Source organism: Ischnura elegans, chromosome X (assembly GCF_921293095.1).
Source record: "Ischnura elegans chromosome X, ioIscEleg1.1, whole genome shotgun sequence".
NCBI classification, from domain to species: Eukaryota; Metazoa; Arthropoda; class Insecta; order Odonata; family Coenagrionidae; genus Ischnura; species Ischnura elegans.
In genome coordinates this window covers 120,541,820-120,568,145 of record NC_060259.1, presented here as the reverse complement: position 1 = coordinate 120,568,145, position 26,326 = coordinate 120,541,820, and the positions used below count along the sequence as shown (strand labels likewise).

Here is a 26,326-nt window from a genome sequence, read left to right as displayed (position 1 = left end):
TCGTCTAGACTCACAGCCCTTTCCGCGTAGCACACTTCACTCATACTTGCATAGAATGTATCATGCAAGGGTCGTATTTTGTAAAATGGATAACTGGGTAAGTGTTCGCCTTCAACCACATTTCTAAGTGCATAGTGCGCAATATGTGCAGAAGCTATCTCGATATATGCATTTGGAAAAAACAGGGAGATTATATATTTCAGATTTTTTCCAATTATATTATAATCTACTAAGAGAAATATTTCCCATTTCGGAAATTGAAGTCCAAAAAATTTCCAATTATCTTGGACTCAAGACTTATTCCATGACGCTATTCTAACATTTGGAGAAGTATTATTTCGAACTACATTTTCAGCATTCATTTTCGTTTCTGTTACAACTCAAAAAAACGTCATTGGCAATGAGTAGGGACATGCAAAAGTCGCAAATGCGATAACGCGAATTTTAACGCAAATAGGGAAGTGCACTAATTTTTTTTTATTGCTGAATTTGAAAGTTTAGCCTAAAAAAGAAACATTAGTATAGTCACTTTTATTTTCTGCATCTGGAGTATGCACTTTAAAACGTTTTGAAAGTCGGAAAATTTCACGTTGCGCTGAAACACAGTGCCTCCATCTTGATTGAGATGTGACGTCACAAGGCAGTAGTCACCAGTGGAGTATCGCTGAATTCCGTCGCCTTCTTTAGCGCGGCGAGAGTTTCCGGGAATCGATGGCGTTTGCTTCCTAAAAATGTCGTCTAGTACCGAAAACATGAATTCAAAATAGAATTATAAATGATTTTTTGTTCCCAATTTCATCTCGACGTCGAAACAAAAGCCTGGAGAAGATATTCATTCCCGTGCCTTAAGCACAAGCTATACGGAATAAATGGTTCAAGGCTGCTCCTGACTCTTACCTATCGATGATATTCTGTTTTGAAGATCATTTGAAGGTATTGTAAGATCAAATTGATATTTATATTATAATAATTTACTTAATAGGTACCTCAGTCACATCAGAAAGTGTGTTGAGTCAAAATATAGCATCTTCCGCGTAGACCTACGTAATTTATAAACTGAAAGTAGTTTGGTTAAAGAATTATGGCGCGACTGTTTTTTTACACGACCGGGCAAAATGCGTACTTTGCCCATGATATGTGCATATATGATAACAAACGATTTTTGTTAAAGTTAATCTTTATTTGTTGAAATTAGTACATTTATAGGCGATACAGATATAAAGGTACACGGCAGGTCGCGCGGCGTAATTTGTACTCCACTGGTGACGGGTTCATCTTGCTGATCCAAAAAATTAGCTACAATACCTCGAACTTTGAAAACTCGCAATATAGGCAGTATAAGTACATTGTAAGAATACACGAGACCATTATAGCCCAGAATGTACGTACAATGTCGAAATCCTTGGTTTTCAAAGATTGACGTATTTTATACGCCAGCGCGCCCGGTCCAGGGTCATCAACTTTTATTTCATCCTATTTGTTAGTAGAAATTATATTTCAGAATGGTTCTTTTAGCACTGCTACTGAGGTAAACTGGTAGGTACTGAGTACAAGGTACTGAGGTATGTACTGAGTAAGTAAACTCCCTTTGGAGTAATGTGAATTACAAGTGTTCGAGATATATGGCAATTTATATTCGCTTTGTGTTCTTATTAATTATGCCTGTACGCATATTGTTGCTTGCCGCGAGCCTTTAATGGTATGTGCTCTTGCAAGAGTGGTTTTCATTTTTAATGTGGAAGTTGGTCAGTATATTCAAAGAAAAAATTAACATTTTAACGCACACCAACCCTTGTAGTCATCGTATCTCTGCGTTTGTAATGACATTGCTAAAATACCTAAACGCCATAATGATGGTAAAAAAATTGTCTCATGTCAATGATTGCTGCAATTATAATTAATGATAAACTTGATGCCGTATGATCACAATGAAGATAACAAAAAATAATGCCATGACGCAGACTTGAACCACGGTCCTTCGGGTGAGTCCTATCCTACCATGAATCGTGTACGCTACCACTACCCCAACCGACCCTTTGGGAAACAGTGGACATTTTGGATTTATATATATAACTTGTAAAAAGTAACGCATGAAAATTAATTAATTACAGCCTAACTAACGCCCTAATTGAAAAAGATGCAGCAAGGTACGCGGTCTCCTCTTGTTAGCCTTAACGTCTCGCATTTCTGTGGAGCGTTGAACCTGTCCTCCTTATTCAAAAATTCAGTAACCATAAATACATCAAAGTTTGGTGTACCTACCATTTATAAATCGTTGGAATTTTCCTTCTCCCAACCAAGATTATCTTTTCTTGAACCCATCCTGGACAGCGAACCATTGCAACAACCAGCCAGCTCGGAAATAAGGCTAGCATCCCATGATTCTCGTTACGAAGGGCGAACGTTCCGGCCGGCGTGAATACATACGCAACGAATAAGTCTTGCAGCAAACGTCTGAAATAGGTTTATTAGTTTAACTCGGTTCTTACAAAAAAAAGTTTTGGCATGATAAACGGCATTGTGTCAAAATATACCCAGCGAAAAATAAATGCCATCATGCATTTATTAAAGATTCAATGTGCTATTCGTACTACACTATCCAAACTTGAAGTTGACACGTAAATGAATATTAATATATTACGCAATGATGAAGTCGTTTACTCAAAAGAGAAGCACCCACATATATATTCTGAAGATATTTTATGACAGCAAAAAACGGATACCCTCAAATTCTGTAATTTTTCTATGCAATAATAGTGGTAGAACTAAACGGTGTAGAAGCTGCCTTCTGCTACTGCCTTGTGACGTCACGGCCAATATTCAACATGGACACCCGTTTTCGCGGCCTTTGAATTTTTCCATATTTCAGACGGTCATCTCGAATAAAGTATTCACTATTAGGATTTAAACTGTGGTTTTACGACATTATGTTATTCTGAACTCTAATTTAAAAAATGTGTTTGGTGCATTTGAAACACTAGTGCACTTCCCTATTCCGGGGTTTTCCCGCGAAAAAGGCGATTTCCGCGGTTTTCCCGCGAATGCGCGAATTTCGTGGTAATTGCGATTTTCTCCAATTCATGGGCGATTTTCACTAACTCAGACGCGATTTTCACCATATTTTTCTTCTGCTCATGCTTCTCCCACGAAATTGTTTTTCGAGGCGTACATTTAAGCCGTAATTTTTTCACTGCATTGGCCGCTTTCTGACGCGACGAATTTCCATAGGCCGCCGTTCACGGCACAGTGCCGTGAGATGTCTCGTTTGAAAGTGAGAGAGATGTCTTGTTCGAAAGTGGCCTGAATTTCACGGAACCGTGCCGTGAACAGCGGCCGGCGAAAAGTCCTCGCATTTGGAAGTTGTCTTAAGGTAGCACTGAGTGTATTTCACGCCATAAACGGCGCACTGCCGGGCCGGATTGAACCTTGCCTTGCTGACTGTCAACAACGCCATGCGTCAACTGCGCGATTCTACTCGCTTGAAGACATGCATTGAGATCAATGGTTATTTGAAAGCACAGTGCCGTGCCGTTGACGACGGCCGGAGCAAAGCAAAAGTCTGAAAGCGGCAAAAAATGGCTGTGCGCTTTCTATTCCGTGAAATACACACGGAGCTACATTGTGGCAGCTTTCAGCCGAAACGACTTATCGCCAGCTGCCGTTCCCGGCTCAGCGCCGTAAAATTCAGGCCACTTTCTGACAAGACGAATCTCTGGATTTCACGGCGCTGTAGAGGGAACGGCGGCCCGCGGAAATTAGTCGCGTCGGTGAGCGGCCAATGCCGTGAAAAAATTACGGCTTAAATATACGCCTCGAAAAACAATTTCATGCAGAGCAGAAGGAAAAAAAATGAAAATCGCGTCTGAGTTGGTGAAAATCGCCCATGAATTGGAGAAAATTCATGATTTCCACAAAGAAACACACTCGAGGAAATAAGGCGACTTGTTTGTCCAGAGGATGTCTAAACCGTATTCACGATGTCTAAAAAGTAGCCAAAATGCCATGGGAATCTGATGGTTGACTTAATAAAATTACTGGAGGATTCAAACTATGTTAGGATTGGGTAGGATAATTAATTAATTAACACATGGCTGTATAGGTGTGAAATCTTCATTAGAAAAACCGGAAGTGGGAACTTATACAGACAAACAAAAGAAGCACACAAATAAAATAGAAACAGCTGAAACACACTGTGCAAAAAGAACTTGGCGCGAGTTTAAATCAAGATTACTATTTCCAACAAACTATCCAAATGCTCATATTCTATAAAGAGTTAACCCTTTCGCTGCTAATGACGGAAATGTACGGCAGGATGTTTCTTGACCCGGGAGACGAAAATCTTCGTCTGAGATTTTCCTACGCAGGCCTAATGCCGAAAATACGTTTCCTTGGTCTCCTCCTTTTATGACATTCGTGGGTTCGCAAAGTCTTAGTTTCGGGACCCAACACAGGCCAACACCATGGACTGGCAAAATCTGTGCAAAAACTGCCGAAATCCGCAAGCATTTACCTAGACCCTTGTCTCTTATTACCCCTCTTTGTTGCAAGGGACCGCAGTCATGCAATTGTTCATTCAGTTAGATTGCGAAATAAATATATGGTTCTTTCTCAAAAAATATAAACTAAGAACTGAATTCTTTGTCTTTTGGCAGCGTTTACAATTTTTAAACGAAATTCTACCATAAATGTTAACTTATATCTCGCTTTCAGTATAAAATCAACATGGAAATTGTTACTGCAGTAAATTCATTAATGCTGACAGTAGAGCTTCATTCAAAATTTTAATATTCTCAGAATAAATCAAGGAATTCAATTGGAAGACTGCAATTTACGTGCAATCAACAATCATCTATATAGATTTAGATATAAATTCACATAAACAAAGCATGAGTTGACAGTGAACCAATGCCACTGGTAGGGTTATAAACCACGAAAGGAGAGAGACCAACTACCCTCAGAGTCCAAGATAATGCAAAATGCCCACTAGGAAGGATCAGAAAAGGTTGGTGTTGAGAGTGTTTTATTATCTGCAAGACCTTTCTTAACAGATGTCCAGCATAAATGCTCCATACAGAGGGGACCGAAGAGTCTCATGGAGCGCAGTCCTGCATTCATGCTAAGGAGAGAACTCCACCATTTTGAAAGAGTTAAAAGTTAAAAATGAGCCTCGAGAATATTCATAAGAGTACTTTTTTTTTAGATAAAACCACTTATTACATCTGCGAAACATGAAAACCTCTAACGCAGCTGCTGTAAAGTCAATACCTATGCAGATGGCTAAATAGGCATCACCCAAACTTAGTTCTCTTATGGTAGAAGACCTAAGCAAAAAAACAGGTATTTGAAAAGATCTAGTTTTTGATCCCCAAGAAGTTCCGTCTACAGACATGAACCCTGCCTTAAAAACAAAAAATTCATGGCCTTGAATCAATGGAGACAGAGAAGTTGATGCTGGGGTTGGGAGAATTACAGAAATTACTACAAAAGCAAAATTCCCGGGGTTCAGTGGATGTAATTAAAGCAATCCAGGAGCTCAAATGTCTGAGACATCGTTCGCATCTAAGTGCCTTTAAGCAATTTGGATCCCTTCGGCAAACATGGACTGAGAAAGATTTCTTTCCTGCTATATCACTGTGTTAACAGATAAGAGAACAAATGTAAAAGATGAGAACTTGATCACAATAGCAATATTTCATTTGAAATTACAAGCATTTAAAAGTAACTTCTCTCTATATAAGCTAGATACATGTATACGCGAAGGATAAATATGTAAAATAGGTGAATTCAGTCAATGCTCCATGTATATTATTGCTTAAATTATTCCCGGTCAATAATATCCTAAATTTAGGGCAATGTGTGGGCCACAGGAAGGATGGCTCTCAATCAGCATAAATTATTTTGCCGTTAAAATAACACCGATTTCAGGGCAAAATAACATCGCTTTTGTAGAAAAATAACACTACTTTTGGCTATAAAATAACCCCACCTTTTGCATGTCCCTAGCAATGAGTACTAAATAGTCGTAAGGATTCTCGCTGGGAACATTTTATTTTAGTCCTGAGGTGCCAGAAAAAGGGATATCTGTTACTTGGAGTTCAGCTTAGTACCATAAATCGAAGTTATTTGAGTGCTTTCGGAAAAGTTTTGATGAAGGTTCATGGGCGTTTTCTTCCTGACTCTCTTCGGAAGACTCCTTTGGAATTCCTTTCTGGAATGCATTATCTTCCTTGCTATCCATCTCCTCATCAAACCGCATAAGGATATCCATCAACTCTAAATTAGTCTTTTTCTTCAAATTTCTCTTAGGTTATTCATCTCTTTTTTTCATCACGTTCCCGCTGAACCAGATGTTGATGCCACTGACTCCTTAGCTACCTAATGTGATGGGAAAAAATCAAGATAGTCAGGTCACAGAGTGGTCAGGTAACAGGTGACACCTCCGATGATGCTTCAGAGGATAGATATCTCCGAAAATCGAGCATATCAATCTATTCCGAAGGCTCCGAGCACCTAGTACCTTCTTGTGGCAGCGTCATACTAGCAATGATATTGTAGCCAGAGGGCGTGGAGTGATGAGAGTGAAAGGAATGCCTCGACGACACTGTTTTTATAGGCCATACGAAATGATATCCGCATGAAATGAGACGAAATATTACCCTTTTATTTCACACATTATTGTGATCGTCTTGGAATTCCCGGTATTAAATTTCCGTCACATCGGCATTGAATTTCATTCTCAAGGTCAATACTAATGGATCCTGTGTCAAATATTTTATCTTGAAATGGAGGTCTATTTCAGTTCCGTGTGTAATGTATACGCAGAGAGGTAAATATATTCCTATCAGTCAGTTTAACAAAGTATATAACCCTTTGCAATTGAACCATAATATAACGAGACACTTGTCTAGCATATTTTGACTCTGGGTTTTGTGGAACAAGTGATTGAATGTTCAGCAACATTATATTTAAACAAAATTCGGCAACATTACGGCATGTTTATATAATCAATAGGCCATATGGAAGAATAAAAGAAGAGTGCAATGGATTATAATTCATTATTATTGAGGGGGATTACCTAATGCCCCTCGATATGCCTTATGGTAATAACTTCTTAGAGCTAACTTTTTCCGCGTTATGCACGATAAAGGTACATACTTTATTATTATGGAAAATTCTGGCTTCGAACCTGGGTCAACTACGCGTATTATTTTTTCAAGGGATTTATCGTCGCTAAACGTAATATCTATTATGTTCAAATGCAGCAACCATGACAATTGTCGAAACCAATGTGCTCACATATTTTTGCTATCTTCAGATATATCTACACATTTCCACATATTTGAATAAACTAAATATAACACTTTATATGACATAAATAATATTTAGAAGAGTTTTGAATGCATATGATACCAATTTATCTCCGCTTCCGAGACGATTAAGTTCAGAAAAAAGTAAAATATCATAAAAATTACGAAAAAATGGAAAAAATGAAGAAGTAGTTAGCTGAAAAATGAGAGGTAATTCCTAGAAACGACGGCCAACACTGAATAGTACGAAATGTAATAGAGCAGCGAGAGGTAATTTGGAGCGGCCAAGACGTTCTCGGCTGATTCTATGGCCATTTGAAAACGGGTCGGAGCAGGACGCACGGGTGCGTCCTCCGCTCAGCACAACAGTTTGCGTAGGACGCACCAGTGCGTCCGCCGCAGCGAAAGTGTTAAGTAGGTACCACACTTTTAAATAATGAAAAAGAAAGCATTTCTCAGTATGATTGTTATCACAGGTTTTTATTGGATACTTTATTTGTTAAAAGTGAAATCAATGCACTAGGTTCATATAACACATAATTCTGAGCTTTGTCTTGAATAGTAGATGACCTTAGAATTAGCACAAGGAAAAAACAAAGGTGTTGTAGCACTAATTGTGAGTGGGAAATTAAGAATATTGCTTGGGTGACATAATTTAATATAGTTGATGATTTTATTGAAAGTATTTTTTATGCTTAGCTAACAAATTGATACTCAATTAGGAATTATAATACATGGTATTCTAACATGACAAGCATATTGATAATTTTCTTAGACAACTGTTCATTGTAAACTTATGATAAGGCTGAAAGTAATGAATGATACATTCAAAGCTAATTAAAATCTTTGTACCATCCTTCATTATCCTCTGGAGCTAATTATGGATGATGATATCGCCTTGATTTGGTTAAGGAGGAGAAGAAATTTAATGAGAAGAGGAGAAATAATGAGGAATAGAAGACGATTAAAAAATTTGAGGTCCACATCAGTACCTTTCAAAATGCCAAATGAAACCTTTATGGGGCTATACAGGATATCTGAGGAATTAACTATGAATTTAATAAACGAGTTGCGACCTTATCTACCTGTTGCCACCAGGGGATCATCTGTGTCCCCTGAATCAAAGGTAGTATGGTTGCCAAAATTGACTGAAATTTTTTTAAATTTCTGATGCAATTATGTTTATTAATTTACTCAAATCAATTTTCTTTAATGAGGTAGGTACTCTGCGCTCCTTTTTTTTGGCCAAGGCTGCTGTCGAAAATCAGCTGGTAGTGACAGCAATTTAGGGTTGAGCCAGAGTTCTGAAAAAAATCAGTAATTTAGTCTTGCATGATTAAAAGTTGAATATAAATTTCAATGCTATGGTACACTTTAAACAATTTTCTATATTAATTTAACTTATTTGTGGGTAGATTCTTTACTGCTGACTCAGTTATCCTCATCAATTAAGGTTGAGGGCCCCTTAGAGGAGCAGTGCACTTCTTTAGAGGCCGAAGCTAGGAGCAATTTATAATGAATGATGCGTACTTCGATATTACTTACCGGCTTAATATGGGCTTCACTTTATTTGTTTATAGAGAAGTATCTGTCCCTGCACAAGTGAAGAAAGATGGTCCCTTTCCACCTTCCCACTAGGACTGGAAACATGGTGGCCTATAGATTTCATGTTCAACCTCCCACACCAAGGCCTCAGTTAATTGTTTCACTGCCCCCTCAACCTCTCCCATGATGATATTTTTACACCCCAGATATACTGCATTCAACCCTGTTACCAGCACAATGTTTTACCTTGAAAGAAGTGATTTTTGGGAACAAAATGTGCAGGAGGGATTTAATTTAATTTTTCATAAAATTGGATACATTACATTCAATATTGAATTAAATCCCCGTACTCATCGCGAGCACCCTTTATTGCTTGGCAGGCCATCTTAATGGATGCAATTGTCTCTTTCATGCTCTCGGCCAAACTACTTAACGCAATGGCCTTTGCCTCACTGTGCTGAGTCCTCTCTTTTGCTGCCAGAGCCAACGTGCAATCGGAATCATCATCTGAAAAACTAATAGTTAGACTTGTTTTATATGACTCTGAAGCGTTTCATTTTATAATTACGTCCTAGTAGCTTAATAAATTATTGCAACGTCATTTATTTTCTATAATCTCAATCAAGGTTTGTGCTTGAATTATGTACTAGTAATATTAGAATAATAACATTGACTGACGGTTGTTCAGGAATATGTAAGGCAACATGAAAATAGTTCTATCGCAATAGCAGCTGAGCATTTAGGGATATTTTTAGTCCTCCATATAACTACCATATCTGTAGTTACATATTATTTCTTACTTGGTGGAGATGGTCGCTTCCTTTTTCTGGTCCTTGGTACTGTGTCACATACAGGATTTGAGGGAGGGAGGACTGGAGGGTAATGATTTTCTTCTGTGGGGAATGTTTGTGAGGTGGATGGCATTGGAGATGGCTTTGTAATCGCATTTTCTGTGGCTTATATGCGATTTTGTATTAGTTCAAAATTTAGTGGGATTTGAAATGGCTATTGGTGGGATGTAATTTCTGTTGTAGGGGAATATGATGTCAAGCAATGAATGGGGTTTTTATCTGGTGATGAAGGAGGAGAAGGCGAATCAGATGCAGGTATGGGATGTGATTCTTGGCTTATGCGGTGCTGAAAAAAGTTTAAAAAATTGTTAGACATAAAACCATGAAATGCAGTACATCTGCCATCCCTCAATCATTCATGAATTTTGAAGGCTAATGTGTTTTTATAGCCTATTGACTAAAATATCAAATTAAGCTTTTACTCTTTAAATTTTTATTCATTAAGTTTATCATAAAACCATGAATCTTTTTAAAGAGTGGTCACAGCCACAAATTGGCCATTTAAGTCATTGGTCATTCAACAACAATTTAAACTTACTATCAAAGGGTCTGCAAGGCCATCCTCCCCATCCGCTGCCTTTTCCCCCACCAAGCTTAGCACTTGTTGCTCTAACTCAGTGAGGGGGGTGATTTTAAGGCGGCCACCTCCACCAGTTCCACTGGCATGGGTCCTTATTTTGAATGCCTTTTTTTGTATCTAGATGCCAGTCTTGCCATGTCTAACAAAAATAAATAATTCAAATATTAGCTTTATAATAGATTAGAATTCTGCATTGAGATTATTTGGAATGCTTAGGAAGGCATAAAATGCTCTGGTTCTTGAAACTTTTAACTGATTTAGATTGAAAGCATTGGCAATTTTTTTTTATTTCTGCTTTAAGCAGTGACTAACTCTAGGCCTTCATGAATGAGAAATATAAATTACAAATACCTTCGCCCACTAAACTGCTGATCTCGTTGCTCCAGTTGGGCAGGCATTTAATTGGTCACTTAAATTGGCCCACAGGCATTGCACTGTGCTGGCAGCATTGCTGCCTTTGATGCGGTTGCGTGCCGAGCCTGGGTGCTCCCGCATGTATTGAATCAAAATTTCCCTCTGCTCATGTGAAACACGTGCCTTTTGGCGACTCATGCTGTTTTCAAGTGACTCTTACAGTGTAAAATCAAAAAGTATGCCATAATTAATGTGTGATTAGGTAACGCAAAATTAATTTCAATTTTAATGAGTTTGTATGCAGACATTATGTGATAGAATCTTATTCTGTATATTTTATTAGTATTTATTTCCACCTATTTACCCAAAACCTAACAGAAGAACTTATTCTATATCTTTGCATTTGAGGAAAATCGGTAATTCTTAATATATGCAATGTTACGGTCAACTTCAGAATTTTTATGAAGCATTGGGGCGACAATGTTGAACAACATGCATTATTTTCTTATTATGTCGATAAATTTGCGTAAATAGTTGTTGATAATAACTACCCTGTATAGAACATTGAAATAATTCAATCAATCAATAAGTCAATCTAGATGTTTCAGGATCAATAAATGGGAAATAATTTTTCAAGTTTCTTTGAATCCGATTATGTTTTGTTATGTGTGATTCTTTCACTGCCTTTCTTGACTGATTGGCAAATCTATGCGATTTTGTTGTACATATCTGGCTGCTGTCCTACCTTCCCTCAACACCTGGGAGGGGTACCGAAAGGGAACCCACGACATGAAACATTTCGGCCAAGTTATCAGTTATACAGTACTATGGTTATACCATAGCCACCCAGCACTCAGTTTGAAAACACCATCGTGACAGGTTATGCTTTGCGGTTGGACTGTTTTTTTTATCGTAGTTCCAGCTTTAAATTTCGAACGAAGGATAGGAATTTTAAAATGTCAAAAGCTAGTGATACTGTTCATACCAGGGCAAGTGAATTCAGCTGAGAAGGATTTTATGTGAAAGACAGAGTATTACTGTGCAAAGTGGATAAAATATTTTAATTTGAAAGATTTGACACTTTGTTAAAGCTCATCAGTAGCGATACACATAAACGTGCGAAAGAAAGGGGACCCGCAAAACAACGGCTATCATTTGAACACACAGTCACTCAGTCAAAGAAAGCAAAGGAGGAGCTTGTTGTTGCCACTACAGAAGAATTTTTAAGGGCTTTATTTAGTGTAGAATGAACTTGACAATCCAAACATTCTGAAATGGCTCACAAAGCATACATATATGCACAAGGTGGGGATTTGTCATTTGCCGATTGTATTCGCCAAGACTACATTGAACCAATACAACTTGAACCATTTCCTTCATTTAGTTTTATCAGAAATTTTGTACAATCGAAATTGTGCTGAATGTTACATAAAATGAATAATAAAAGAATAAGTATACATGAAATGTGTATCACAAAATAATAAAATGCCTATAAACATGGGAAAATTGTAGCATTATAATAACACCGTCAAGATTTTCTATAACACCTAAATTATGTGGTTTTAAAAAGAATTTTAGCAAAAAATTAAATTGCTTTCACGGACCTCTAATCATGACGTAATGTGTCCTCTGTGAAACTAATAATAATTATTATTATTGATGAAATACTACATCATAATTCGTCATTTACAATGAGTTTGTTAAGGAGTTTCCATTTATTCCACTAGTCAGTCAGTCTGTTGTCTTCTCTTATTGCCTCTTAAATACCATTTCTAAACTGTAAGTAAAATTGATTTCAATACAATCCTCGGGAAACTATTATTAGGCGTAGAATACAAAGCAAAGCATTTCAATACGGAACTGAAAACAGGCAACTGATTTCTCGTAGGTGGCACAAAAAAGTGCTTTCATTCTGCTGTGAGGAACTCTATAGGAGTTTTCCCTTGAAGGGTAGAAGAAGCGTAGGCCGTGACACATTGCACATGCAGCTAATGTTAGGGGCCTTGAAGCTGGGTTGGACGACGCGGAAATGCTAGTCAAAATTCACTCCTCAGTCAACTGCCCAATTGGTTATGCAATATAGTAGTCCAATTTCAACAAATAAGTAAGCGCGTAAGAATCAATAGCCATGCAGCATCCCATGGACCTTGTGATAGGCATTGCGAAGTTTTAAGATCAGAAAAATGTTTAAAGTATGTGTGTGCAGCATCAAGTCATCCGTCACTGGGACTTGATCCGTGGAACCTCTGATTCTAATCAGTAAAGTGTCTGAATTTTAAGCATGGTTTGCCCTCTTTTGCCACCCGATAACGACTTAACTTTGCCATATAACACGCCTTCCTCTCCTTCCTTCTGAAACTTTTCCATTTCCTCACGCTATCTTTCCCGCCAAGCCTCCCTTGCCCTCTTAGTTTCACGTCGTAATCGATTATTTAGTTCCCTATACATTCTTTTGCCCTGTTCTGTGTCCATGTTCTTCCACTTCCTCCTCTCCTGCATTTCTTTTACCATGTTCTCCGTTATCCACGGCTTCTTTATCTTCTACTGTCAACATAACCAATTGACTTCTCAGCCGCTTTAACTATTCCCATTTTAATATTATCCCTTCTTTCCTTAACAGTCTTCATACTTTCAATCTCCCTTACACTAATGTCCACTAGTTCCTGATATTCTCTCCTCATATTCCCCTTCAGTGCTTCCAACTCCCCTTCAGAGTCACCAATGCTCAATTGGTTGTACTCCTTTTTTCAGGGAAGAGATAGTTGGTAGGGTTTCCCACTTCCATTCCAACAGTGTTTTTCACGTGACACCATCTCGTGGACTATTTGTCTGGCTCCTACCCTTCGACCTGTCTGGTATGGCTGGCTCTACTGGGAAAAATTTAGAATTAATCCCACCAGTGCAGCTCTAGAGGTTATAGAAACACGCAAGCCTTTCCACGGCAGCAAGGATGTAGCCCAAGGGAAATATATTACTATATATAAACAAGATATTCTATGTTACTAATAGAATACATAGTATAAGGATCAATAAAATATAATATCCCTCAGAAAGCCGTAAAACTCACCATTTTGAACCATTTCTCTTGAAATTCTGCAATTTATTATTCTCTCACCTAAAGCTTATCCTGGTGGGTATTCCATACCCCCACACACCCCGGTATAAGTTACACCTAAACCCCTCCCCCCCACCAGCCTTAATTCCTAGCTGCGCCCCGGCGATGTATGTTCAGAAAGTAAGTTCCATATAGACATGATAAAAGAGAAATTTATTGCACATATCTCTACCACTCTTAAGGCCTGGTTACACGGTACATTAGAATGTACAAGATTCTGTACATTTTTCTGAATGGTTTGCTGAACAGATTCTTGTACATTCACATGGACAAGATCCACGGCTAGGTGGTTACACGGTACATTTTTTCGGACATTTTTTCGTACATTTTTAATTGTGCAACAAATTATTTCAACTTCAAATATAAACCAATGGGGAACATGCAAACTTTTTTAAAAGTACTAAAATAATAAGATCCTTGCCTCAAATGTACTTGCCGAAAATTCCGCGGATGAATAATGTTTTATAGGTGAGATATGAGTCTTTAAAAATAATCTTCATCGACTCTTTGACAACACGTGATGGAGCGTGCGCGCGTTACATCACGGCACGGTACCCACTGATGACAGACGGAGGAAGTGGATAGAAAAACTGTATATGTAGGCACTCAAAAGCAAATTTGGCGAATATAATTGCTGTTTTAGCGTCAAACCTGGGATAGGGTTGGGTTGCCAAGGCGTTGTTGAAATAAATAAAGGCGATTGTTGGGGGAGCTTTGGATTGTTTGAGGATTGTTTGGAAAGATTAAATTAAAATAGGTTGATCGCAGATTGTGATCTATGTGACACACCTACATTATTTGCGTAATGTGGTAAGTGTATTGCAGCGTGGACCTTCAATAGAAAAACGTGTGAAAACCATATAAATCGTGTATCCCATAAAACCGTATAAAGTGCTCCGTCGTCTAGTGCCTCTATTTACTCGCTGAAGAAGTTTTTTGCATGTGTTCGATAGGACAAAAATAAAAGGAATAAGTGGTGGTCGATCCACAGAATGGAGTCAAATACATTATCTATATTGTCAATGGGATATCCTCAAGGTAAGTACACTCTTAAATCAGGGTTACCGTGGGATTTTATCAAGTAACTTATTACACTTTGTAAATGTCTCTATAAATGTACCTATCATTCTACCCATTGTAGGATCAAATTATAAGGAAAGTGGCTATTTACGAGAATAGGTAAATACTGATAACGTTCAAACCACGGAGAAAAATAAGGAATGTAATTGGCGGCCGGCCTCTCGTCGAAAGGAGCCCCTAACAAGGAATATTCATGAAGTGCAGGGTTCCCACTCAACCGTGAAAACCTTAAAACCGTGAATTAGCCGAGAATTTCGTCTACTGTGAAAAAACCTGGAAAAAGCCGTGAATTTCGTCCTAAAACCTTAAAAATATCTCAATCTTGATAATAATACCTTCCCAGAAATTTTCAACTTCGTTCGTGGCGAGCGCACTTCTATTCATTGTAGCGAGCATCGTCGCATGGGTCAGAAAAGCGTGGGAACGAATGTTGCCTGAAGAAAAAAAAACATCTTTTCCCAGCGCAGGCCTTTTCTCTCCTCCCCTCCTGAAATATGACACCACTTCTCATCAGCTTGTTTACTTTCCTCGACTGGCTTGGTTTCCCCTCCCTCGGTCACTGGATAGTCCCCCTTCTACCCAATTAGGCTTCCCACTGACTGCGGCGACCACTTTCGAAACTAAATCTAGATGGCATTTGTTTCGAAAAATTTGAACGTTTATTCAACACCCTCAAACCTGTGATTGGAAGACCGCTAACCTGGACAACCTGCTATGCGCTGTGGACACTACGCTCCTTGCGTTTGAACCGGGAGACAGCGAGCTTTCAGCGCGACGTTACTAATTCTCGCGCCTTGCGGCCTGAAAACGAGAGAAGATTTCCGCTTATGGCAACACAGCATTACACGATCTTCGCATGCGTCGACCTGGGCCTTGCCAGTTTTGCGTTAAAATGGTGAAAGTTAAAATAACATGTTTCATCAGGTATTTATTATGTCTTTATATATTTCAAACCGAGTGAATTATAATTTACCCATTTGCACCTATCTAAGATAAGGTTTTTTTTCCCTAACTCCTGAAGAAAACAGTCTTACAGTCGAATGCAAAATTCTCGACGTCAATCGGGTTGCATAATTTTCGTCGGAAAAAATTATGGATACCTGAGGTTGCAACCTAATATTTATAGCTATGCAACGAAAAAACAACGTCAAAAATACCTGAATAGTAATTTAGCTTATTTAATTTTGTGTTTAAGTGAAAAACTATTGCCATTTTAGGCAGCAGGTGAAGCGTGCGTACCAATCAATTGCCGGGTGCACTTCTGCCGTGTCCGCGAGATCGCCTGCTTTCCCCCTGGGTTCGGCTCCGTTGAAGTTAGAGCTTGATCAACTTACAAAATTTTTGTGTGATTGATTACAATTTACCTAAATTTTAACCAGGGGCGGATCCAGGATTTCTTTCTGGGGAGTGGGGAGCACAACCAAAGCCGTATCCAGGATTTTGTTCTGGGGGGGCACAAGGATAACTCATGATACAAAACGAGCGCAATGATAATGTGACCGTATTCAAAATCTTGCATATTTTTTAAGTGTCTGGGGGGTATGTGCACCCGTTACCCTCCCTAGATCCGCCTAGGATCGTAACGTTAAAGCCTCCATGCCGTCGCGATATAAACTGCTACAAAGTCGTTCCATTTTTCCCAGAACAACAGTATGAAGGGAACATGATTTGCCTCTGATTAGAGAGATCGATTCAGTTTTGGTTTCTGAGTATTACGATAGCAGAGAAAAGATGTCATTACACTGCCGCTTTCAAAAGAAAAGTTATACGGTGGAACCTCGATCTATCGTTTCAGCATTGATCGTTCGCCGTTTCTGATCCAAAATAAAGCTCCTTATAGGCAATGTAATATTTTCCCGCATCCATCGTTCCCCGAAGTATTGTTTCTCGCATTGATCGTTTGAAGATCGTGGTTCCGACGCATAATTTTCCCGCATCCATCGTTAGACGTAAATGAGACGAAATAAATACAATGTGTAATTTTTGGCTAAAAACGAAAAGCACATAGTTGGAATCTTCCCCAAGAGATGGAACTACCATTGGGAGAAGCTTAGTGCCGTGGGAAAGTAACATTAGCGCATTTCCCAAGATCCGTTATCCTCCTCCATTCAGCATTCGCCTCCCCCCTTCTGACGTTTTCCTCTTCTTCAAAATAAAAAAAGGCCCCAGCTCGCGCAGGGATTGTATTACGAAGACCTTAGCTTCGAAAAAATATCGAGTTACGCGAGAACAATAGAAACGTGTTTCGCGCTCCACCCTCTTCTCACCCACTGACCTTTTTCAGCCTAATTCCTTCAAAGTTTCCAGTTCCTGGAGGTCAACTGCTGCACGAGTCCCCTATTAGCCAAAAAGGTATCTAACAATGATATTCAGCAATTGCTATTATGCTTTTATTAGATTGAAATGTTAGCCATTTGCACGTAATTAAAAGAAAAACGAGACCAAACGCGATGTATTTTAAGCAAGGAAATAGATGAAAAAATACGAAGGTGATTTTTGGCGAGACGCGATATCGTCGTAGCTTAGCTTCTCGGCAGTTAATTCGGCATTTTGTCCCGGAAACATGATATCAGGTTGTTATCAGTTATCAATATACGAGCTTTACTATAAGTCTCACTTGTCAGAGCTACTGACGAAGGGATATCTTCTTAGGATTTTTGTTTCTCCCTACTAACAATCCGAATTCATCTGCTCATCTGGCGCTACGATAGTTAGAAAAGAATGGGTATCTTTAGGGTAAAAAATTTGATGGCACAGTCATATGGTCACGCTTCTCCCTCTGCAGTATGCTCTGCGTACCCCCCTACGCGATAGCATCAGTTCCGAACTTAACCTCGTACGAGTGGTTCCCTACTTTCCAGGGTGGCTGGACTTCGAACCACCGAGTGTTTTCCATGTGGGTTTAATAAAGTCAGGTTTCATTTTCACTAGTTCAATTTTATTCGTCTTCGGACCTTGGCCACTCCGAAGAAACTATTGAGAACTTTAAGAGATGGACTGAAAATAATTGAACACGAAGAAAAGAATCCGGGCTAGATGCGTGTGAATATTGCAGAGCGCCTTGGGTTGTCCGCTAGCACATGACGGTAGGGGTGGGGGTAGAGTGAGCTACCCGGAGAAAACAAGTAAAGATATGAAGGCGAAGATCCAGATGAGCGTGCCCCTGACGATTAACGCAACATAGTTCACGCTTTACACACTACCTCAATTATATTTAAAATACATTCATTAGACAGGAACAATTCAAGTAATAGACTATTTTTGGCCTTCGTCATCCATCTCACAACCAGTCACTGTGCCGGCGAATGCGGTTGTTTTAGGCACAACATGCACATTGCTCTCGTGAATACGTGTACTGGAAATGGTGTTTGATGGATAAGAATTTTTACATCAGACTGAAATCCATGATAGCAGTGTAAATTCCGAGTGGAGAGCAAACATTTTTTTAGTGAGTTGGCGTTTTCCTTCAGAATTTTGAAAGAGATATGGGTCGAATCAACAATATGACGTAGGTTTCTTGATAAAGTACTACTATTCCTGTTATTATCTTAAATATTTTTTGAAACCTTTAATTACTCGCCAAAATCTTGCGTTTCCTGGGACATAGGCAACCTAGCAAAAAATAAAGCATTGATCTTTTTTCCGCATTCATTTTATAATCGTAACGTTATTAGGAAAAAAATTTTTTCCCCTAGTGGAGTTTCAAAAAAGGAGGGTAGTCTTAGATTTGAGCTAATACGGTGTATGAAATTGTTTTTCGATTTATTATGTTCTATAAACAATTTTCATAAAATATTTTTCTTTAAATAAGAAAGAATCAATTTATTATATTCTATAAACAATTTAAATAAAATATTTTCCGTTAAATAAGAATGATTGGGGTGGGGGAAATTTGGTTACTGTGCAGTTATACTGTGTGTAAAAAACAATCTCTCGGCGAGGAATTAAAAAGGACCTCGGGTGTCAGGACAGAAGAAGGTCCGAAGGGTATTCGGCGTCGAGGCAAGAGCGCGGTTGGGCTGGTCCTTTAGTCGGCCCTGAATTTTGCAAACGATAGATCACGTCATAACAGATATCACTTTTCATTGCGGCGTTAACATTCACGGCGTTTGCCGCGTACATTAATTTTCTGTTGATATACGGCCAGTGATTTTCTTACTGTTGGCTTATTAACGGACCGTGAATTTAGCGAAATTGTGACCGTGAAAACCTGAAAAAAAACCGTGAAAACGTGAAAAATAACCGTGAAAACCTGAAAAAAGCCGTGAATTTCATTATTCAGGTAGAGTGGGAACCCTGGAAGTGTCTTTCGCTGATATCGTTCAAATTTTGTTGGATAGTAGTGTTCCATAATAAAGGCACATTTTAAAATTTTCTCTTGCCTTTAAGCCTTGTGATATAATAAACAGGACATAATAAAGGCAGTTGAATTTTAGACTTGAAAGCGAGTGTGTCATGATTTCTCTCCATCCTTCTCCTGTGAATCGGTGCATGCTACAGGAATATACGAGAAATGTAAGACTTTTGGCAAGGTAAATTCAGTACTTATTACTGCGTTGCCCATAACGTTTGCTGCATGTCTACGCAACACCTAAAAGTTCGACTCGTTTTGCAGTCGGTCTCGATTCAAAAACAGGAACTTGAGTAAATACAGCGTAAATAGTACTTGAAACTTATTTCCTTGTCTATCAAATGCTTATTTATGACCTTTTAACGATCATTTGGATCTCAATCTTGGACAATTCTCGCGGTTCAAACATTCAGCGCCTTTCCATCTGATCATTCCTTTTACCCATCCCTTTTCTTTTGTTCCACCTTTTCGCAACCAAAGAGTGATAAATCCTAAACAATCAAGACGTCAAAATCAAAATAACTATCGGAGCCATACATAAACAAAGAAGTGCCCATACAAGCCAGATGAACTGAATGTGTCATTTTTGTAGTCTGCCACCAGCAGCTCGATTCTATAAATGTGATACCTGTGCTTCGCGTGCTTCGAACCACAGTGGAGTTCTCACGCCTCTCTCCGTGAAAGACGTTCAAGCGATCCTGCAAGCCTGTGTCGTGAGATGTTTGACGAATTGCAAACTATCACTTTAGTTTCTTATGTTGGTAGCTGTGCGGATGCGAGGAACGAATCAGAATCTCCGACACAAAGTTAATTCGGCGGCCAACTGCAACTTCAATTACCATAGAGAAACATATACAATGCCGTGGAATATTCACTCCCAAAGTAAATAATACTTCTTTACTCAATTTTGAGTGAGGTCTTTTCTTTTAAAAGTACCTATTAATGATAAGTTACGGTTGCTTAATTAGTTTATAGCTATTAACTGTATATTACCTCTTTTATATGTTGTCAAGTGCTGCATATCAAAGTCAGTTATCACGTAGCGGGCTCGTAATTGCACAATTAGCTCTAATTTCCTCATAATATGGAGCTAATGCTTACGCGGAATGAGAGCAAGTGTTATTTTATTATTTAATAATGGTTCATTCTCGTATGCGTTTGAGCTGTTCTCATCATTTCAGTACATAATTTTAAATGCGCTGTGGTGCGTATACATATGTGTCTGATTGTGCAAGCACATGCCACTATTCACGATTTATACTGATGAAAATTTTTCCGGCGTGAATACGAGTAGATTATTAACAGTTTCTGCTAGAGGGCGAGATGTTTACATGTTTTAGTATTTCTATTATGTCAACAGAAAAACGAATCATGTTGGTCGTGTTGCTGAACAGCAGCAATAATGCATGCAAGAGATGGAATAGATGATCAATGTTTATCTTAACGTACTAAAGTATGCCCCGGCAAGCCATCTAAACGTCTACTAATTAATCGTGGTGTGAACTCAGTGATCCATCGCCAATCTTGCGTCTTGAAGGGATTGATATCGCGTATCTGCCGTCGAAGTATGTGCATCTATTGCCTCTGTCGACATTGGTGCTCATGCAACAGTAGCGGAGGTATGTAAAGAGCCTCCATTCTCACTAATAAAAACAAATTGAAGGCTTGAACTTACGAAACAAATATTAATTAAATCTGTTAACATTCAATACTGCACAATACTTTTACCATTGGTTCTACTCCAAATTATTATGAACATTAAGTGTGAGTATTTTACTTGTACATTCTAGAAGATGCACAAATATAAGATAATTGTCAAACCCTCAGCGCAAGGTTTAACTTCCCACCAACTTCAATCGCAATGAAGGCCAATCAATTTAAATAGGACGCGAATGTAAATTTAACTTTACGCATTTCTTTTATTTGTTTTCAACACATATTACTTATGGCAAGTGACAATATGAAATAGCCACCATCGTAATTAATGAATAATGTGCTATTAATTATCAATCACAGCGTAAATTCATAATGAAAAATTAGAGCGCATTGCCGCGACGAAGCTACCACGGGCCCTCTTGGGCGTGAATACTTTCACGGACGCGGCTGTGAGAGTGATGTCACTAAAAAGTTTCAGAATCACTCCAGCGTCAAAGCCGTGAATACATTGACGAAATCCGCTTGAGACGGCCGTATGACATTTACAGAATCGAGCTGCAGGTGACTCTGTTATGAGTCCAAATTGTACGATTGTCTGAACGAAATTAGAACAGGCATTCAGAAATTCATACATCTTACATTTTGAGTGGTTACACGGTGCATTTTTGGGTTCATCCTGGGATGCAGACATTCTCACATTTTCTTGTACATTCTAATGTACCGTGTAACCAGGCCTTTTCACTAGTTTTGGATGTAGATGCCGTCCAAATAAATTATATAAATTGACAGCCTTCCTGACCCCCCCCTGAGCACCACAAAATGAACATAAATCCGCAATTTATTAATATCGCACCTACCGCTTATCCTGGTGGGAATTCTATAACCCCCACAGACCCCCGGTATTAGTTTCACATAAACCTCCCTCAGGCTAAATTCTTCAATTCTTTTAATAATATCAAGTTTTTGTTCTAATGTCACCGTTTTTTCTTCACGTCTGAAGAACCTCCAGGATAGCCACTCATCTTCGTGGACATTTTTTTCGATTGGAATCAGAAAAATGTTCGGATAATGGGTAAATGAGGCAAAAATTATTCGCCCAGATGCATATTCAACATGTGCTACCCACGCCAACCTTTTCTGTCAAACGAAAATTATCAATTTCATTAATATAGTAATATTTACTATGCATCAGATGCGCTTTTGTCCTAATTGCCATTCAATTTTTTTTCCCCGTGCATAATTTGAACAACGTTATCGCGAAGCAACAACGTCGTTAAATGATGAAGGGTTTCAATTTTTGGACAACGTTAAACTGGATGGCGTTAAACGAGGACTCACTGTACTATATTTACGATATCTCTTAAAGACATAAAATCAGAAAATAAGCATTTTTGGCTGGTGGCGATGTTTTTGGCCTAGTTTCTCTAAAATAAGAATTTCCTCATTGTTTTCTAGGTTGTCATGGCTGCAGGTTGAGAAGTCGTTGCTTCAACCAAACAGCGGCAGTGTAGTGAAGACGGGAGTTCCTTGGCGATGCCCCTGCAGGTTACCTCTCAGTGGAGTGTGGTCTTGCAGACGACGGGAGCGTAGGAGTTAGCGGTGAGTGCATTTGTCAGGGAACAGGGGGTCCAATGACCGGTAGAATCTTGCAATCGGGAACATGCATGATTTTGTTAAAGTACTAGAGAAATAACTCTATATATTCAATGGAAATTTTGTGGATGAATGACGTTTTTTAACTGAGGTAAGAGTCTTTCGAAATAACTCTTCATCAGCTGCCTGAAAACACAATTTCATCATGAGTGCTTGTGCATGACGTCACGGCACGGTATCCACTGATGACACACTGAGGAAGTGGATAGAAAATTGGTCTATGCTGGGTCTTAAATGCAAATTTGGTGAAAATATTGCCGTTTTAATGTCAGACTGGAGATTGTGAATATGTTGGGTTGCCTAAGCGTTGTTGGAACTAATAAGCGTGACGTCAGAGTCCAATAAACAAAACGTTTACGTGGTGCCTGTAGACTATTCGTCACAGTTTTAGAAAAACCTATGTATCACTTAGTATCTTTTTCTCAGTACAATTTATTATCCAAGCTCTAGATTACTAGCAAACGAGAACCTTGATTTAATTTATGTTCCATTTCAATTTTTTGGATTCTCAACTCCGCACCAAGAAATCTTAAAATTAAAGTCACAGAGTATTCTTATAGCGCTAAAGAATTAAGTAATTTTGGCGAACTTTGAAGCCCTGTAGCAACAAGAATATTGAGAATTATGAAGTCAGATTTTGCGTACGTTAATAACTTTAACTTGATTATCTATTCACGTTAAAAATATACTATTTTAATTTTATCAGATACCACATTAGTTTGTAGTAAATGTGTGAATATACTATGGCATTATATGTACAACAATGGAAAATGAATCATTTGTTTTCATTATCACCATATTCTGATGTTGTAATTATTTTGATTTATGGTTTATGCCCATGTAATTAACTTAATATTAATACAGTAATGTTGACATTTGTAATTTTCAGTTGTGTTTTGTCTCTGTTGGTTGGTAACCAACCAACAGAGACAAAACACAACTGAAAATTACAAATGTCAACACCCCCCCGTAATTGAAGATGTGCTGAAACAGCTCTTTAGCATTTCCATCAAATGAATTACAAATTTTTTAAAATTATTTTTAAACCATGCCTAAACCTCTCATACATTTTTCATGTTTTATACGATTTAAGCCCTTGGTAAGTATGTCAGCTGTCATTTCCTCAGTGGAGAGAAAATCTACGTTTATATTACCGTTTTCTACTTGTTCTCTAACAAAATGGTATTTCACATCTACATGCTTCATTCTATCATGGAAAACAGGATTTTCTGCTAACTTGAGAGCGCTCTGATTGTCCTCAAAAATAGTAATAATTTCTTGTTCCTGAAATAATTCGGAAATAAGATGTTTTAGATGAATAGCCTCTCTAGTAGCCTCGGAAAGAGCAATATATTCTGCCTCACAAGACGATTGGGCAACACATTTTTGTTTTCTACTACTCCAGGAGACTGGTCCACCTGCACAAGTGAAAACATATCCAGAGTATGAATGCCTATCATTTAGATCATTTGCAAAATCTGCATCAGAAAAACCAAAAATAGGCTTCCCAGTGCATTTGTATGTGAGTCCCATTTCCATAGTACCTTTTAGATAACGAAGTACCCGCTTGGCCATCTTCCAGTGTATATCTGTATGCTTCTTATTAAACTGGGAGAGATAGCTAGTAATGAAGGAAATATCTGGCCGCGTGTTGACGGAGAGATACATGAGAGTTCCAATTAATGACTGGTACGGGACATCTATGATATCCTTACCCTTCTCTTTCATTTGACTAACGTCAACTGGGGTCGAAACAATCTTACAATCTTCCATGCCAAAACTCTTTAAAGCATCTTTAATGTATTGTTTCTGGTCTATCTTGAATACTCCCCTCTTCTCATCTCTTGTAAAATTCATTCCCAGGGCATGTTTGATCTTGCCAAGATCCTTAATGACAAATCTCTTCTTCAATTCTTCCTTCAATTTCTTCTTTTCTTTCTCATCATTGGAGAATATAAAGAAATCATCAACATATAATGTAATAATAACTATTTTAGTTCCAATATGTTTAAAGTAGACACAGGGTTCATGTTTTGATTTAATATACCCTATCTCATACAATAACTTGTGAACTGTTTTGTTCCAAGCACGACTAGCCTGCTTGAGTCCATAAATAGACTTCTGTAATAGACAAACCTTCTTCTCTTCACCTACAGCTATGAAACCTTCTGGTTGTGTCATATAGATGGTTTCATCTAAAGTGGCATTTAAAAAAGCAGTTTCGACATCCAGATGTTCAACATCAAGATTCAGTTCTGCTGCCATAGCCAACAGCAAACGGATAGTTGAACCTCTGACTACCGGAGAAAAAGTTTCTTCAAAGTCTATACCATGAGTTTGAGCAAAACCTTTAGCAACTAAACGAGCTTTGTACTTGATGATCTTACCACCATTGTCTCTTTTCAATTTGTAAACCCATTTACATGGTATTACACTTTTATTTGCAACTCGCACTAGCTTCCAAGTTTCATTTTTTCTAAGACACTCTAATTCCTCCATCATTGCTTTCATCCAATGCTCTTTGTCTTCACTTTGCATAGCCTCTTCAAATGTGGTAGGTTCTTTGTCAAAGAAATTTTTTGCTTGTAAAACAACATGATCAGGAAATTGTTTCTTGTTACGTACCCTTTGAGGATATCTAGGACTCTTAGCAGTTTCTTGAACATTAGTCCCAGCTTTATCTTCTGTTGAGTCTGCATTTTCACAAGGAGAATCCAAAAGAATTTTAACAGCAGCCGCAGCTTCATCTTTTGTTGAATCTGCATTTTCATTGTAAGAATCCAAAGGAATTTGAGCATCAGTACTGCTCTCACCGGAAAAATTATTTTCTAAAAACACAACATCTCTAGCATGGACTACCTTCATATAATTAGAAAGATCCCTAAATTTGTAAGCTTTCTTATTCTCACTATATCCTACAAATATATGTTCCTTGCTTTTGCTATCCCACTTCTTGCGTTCCTCCTTTGGAATATGTACAAAAGCTCGGCAGCCAAATACTCTTAAGTGTGTCAAGTTGGGACGCTCACCTGTCCATTTTTCTTCTGGAGTCATTCCTGTAACGGATCTATGAGGTGATTTATTCTTGAGATACGTAGCAGTTCTCACAGCTTCTTCCCAAAAAGACTTAGGTAGTCTGGCACTATGCAACATGGAACGAGCCTTCTCCACAATGCTTCTGTTTCCCCTTTCAGCAACACCATTTTGCTGAGGAGTACGGGGTATGGAAGTCTGGTGAATAATTCCTTCTGACTTAAGATAATCTGAGAATTCCCTATTAACATACTCAGAACCATTATCTGATCGTAAAATTTTAATTTTCTGGCCAGTTTGCTTTTCCATGAGGTTTTTAAACTCTTGAAACTTTACTCTAACTTGATCTTTTGTTTTAATGAAATAGGTAAATATCATTCTAGAGTAATCGTCTATAAATACAAGTAAATACTTATTTCCTTCTAATGATTTTACACTGAATGGTCCACAGAGGTCAGAATGAATCAACTCTAGGCATTTAGTCGCCCTTTTACTTTTGATTTTAAGAAAAGGTTCTCGACTCTGTTTCCCTTCTAGACATGCAGTACATACAGTTCTATTTTCCTCAGGGGCGTAATCAACTCCATCAGCTAATCCATTTCTCAGTAGATTCATACCATAGCGGCAGAGATGTCCCAACCTCCAATGCCAAAGAGTTTGCTGAGAAGGGTTAGTTGTAGCAGCCAGGGACTTTTCTGATACCTGTGACTCTATCTTATATAACCCGTTACTGGGAAGAGCAGTCATTAAAACATTCCCTGAAATACTACAATCATTATCATGAAAAAATTTAGCACCTTC

The 26,326-nt window shown here is 38.3% G+C and overlaps 1 protein-coding gene and 1 long non-coding RNA gene across 11 annotated transcripts in view; one reads left to right on the top strand and one right to left on the bottom strand.

Annotated features, from left to right (window-relative positions):
• The window catches only part of LOC124171552 (Golgi reassembly-stacking protein 1-like), a 66,303-nt gene that overhangs the window by 29,101 nt on the left and 10,876 nt on the right, over positions 1-26,326 (top strand). For all 10 annotated transcript variants that reach the window (XR_006867840.1, XR_006867838.1, XR_006867843.1 and 7 more), the window contains one exon: positions 22,295-22,438. Coding sequence is in view for 1 of the 10 variants with exons in the window: in XM_046550727.1 (XP_046406683.1) it covers positions 22,295-22,436 (142 nt within the window). In the remaining 9 variants the exon portion in view is untranslated. The remainder of the gene's footprint in view (positions 1-22,294; positions 22,439-26,326) is intronic.
• On the bottom strand, positions 6,333-11,444 carry LOC124171553. The gene is made up of 5 exons (XR_006867844.1): positions 10,635-11,444; positions 10,242-10,422; positions 9,653-9,989; positions 8,853-9,367; positions 6,333-8,611 (listed from the first exon to the last, which is right to left on the bottom strand). It is a non-coding gene; the product is annotated as an uncharacterized LOC124171553 (long non-coding RNA).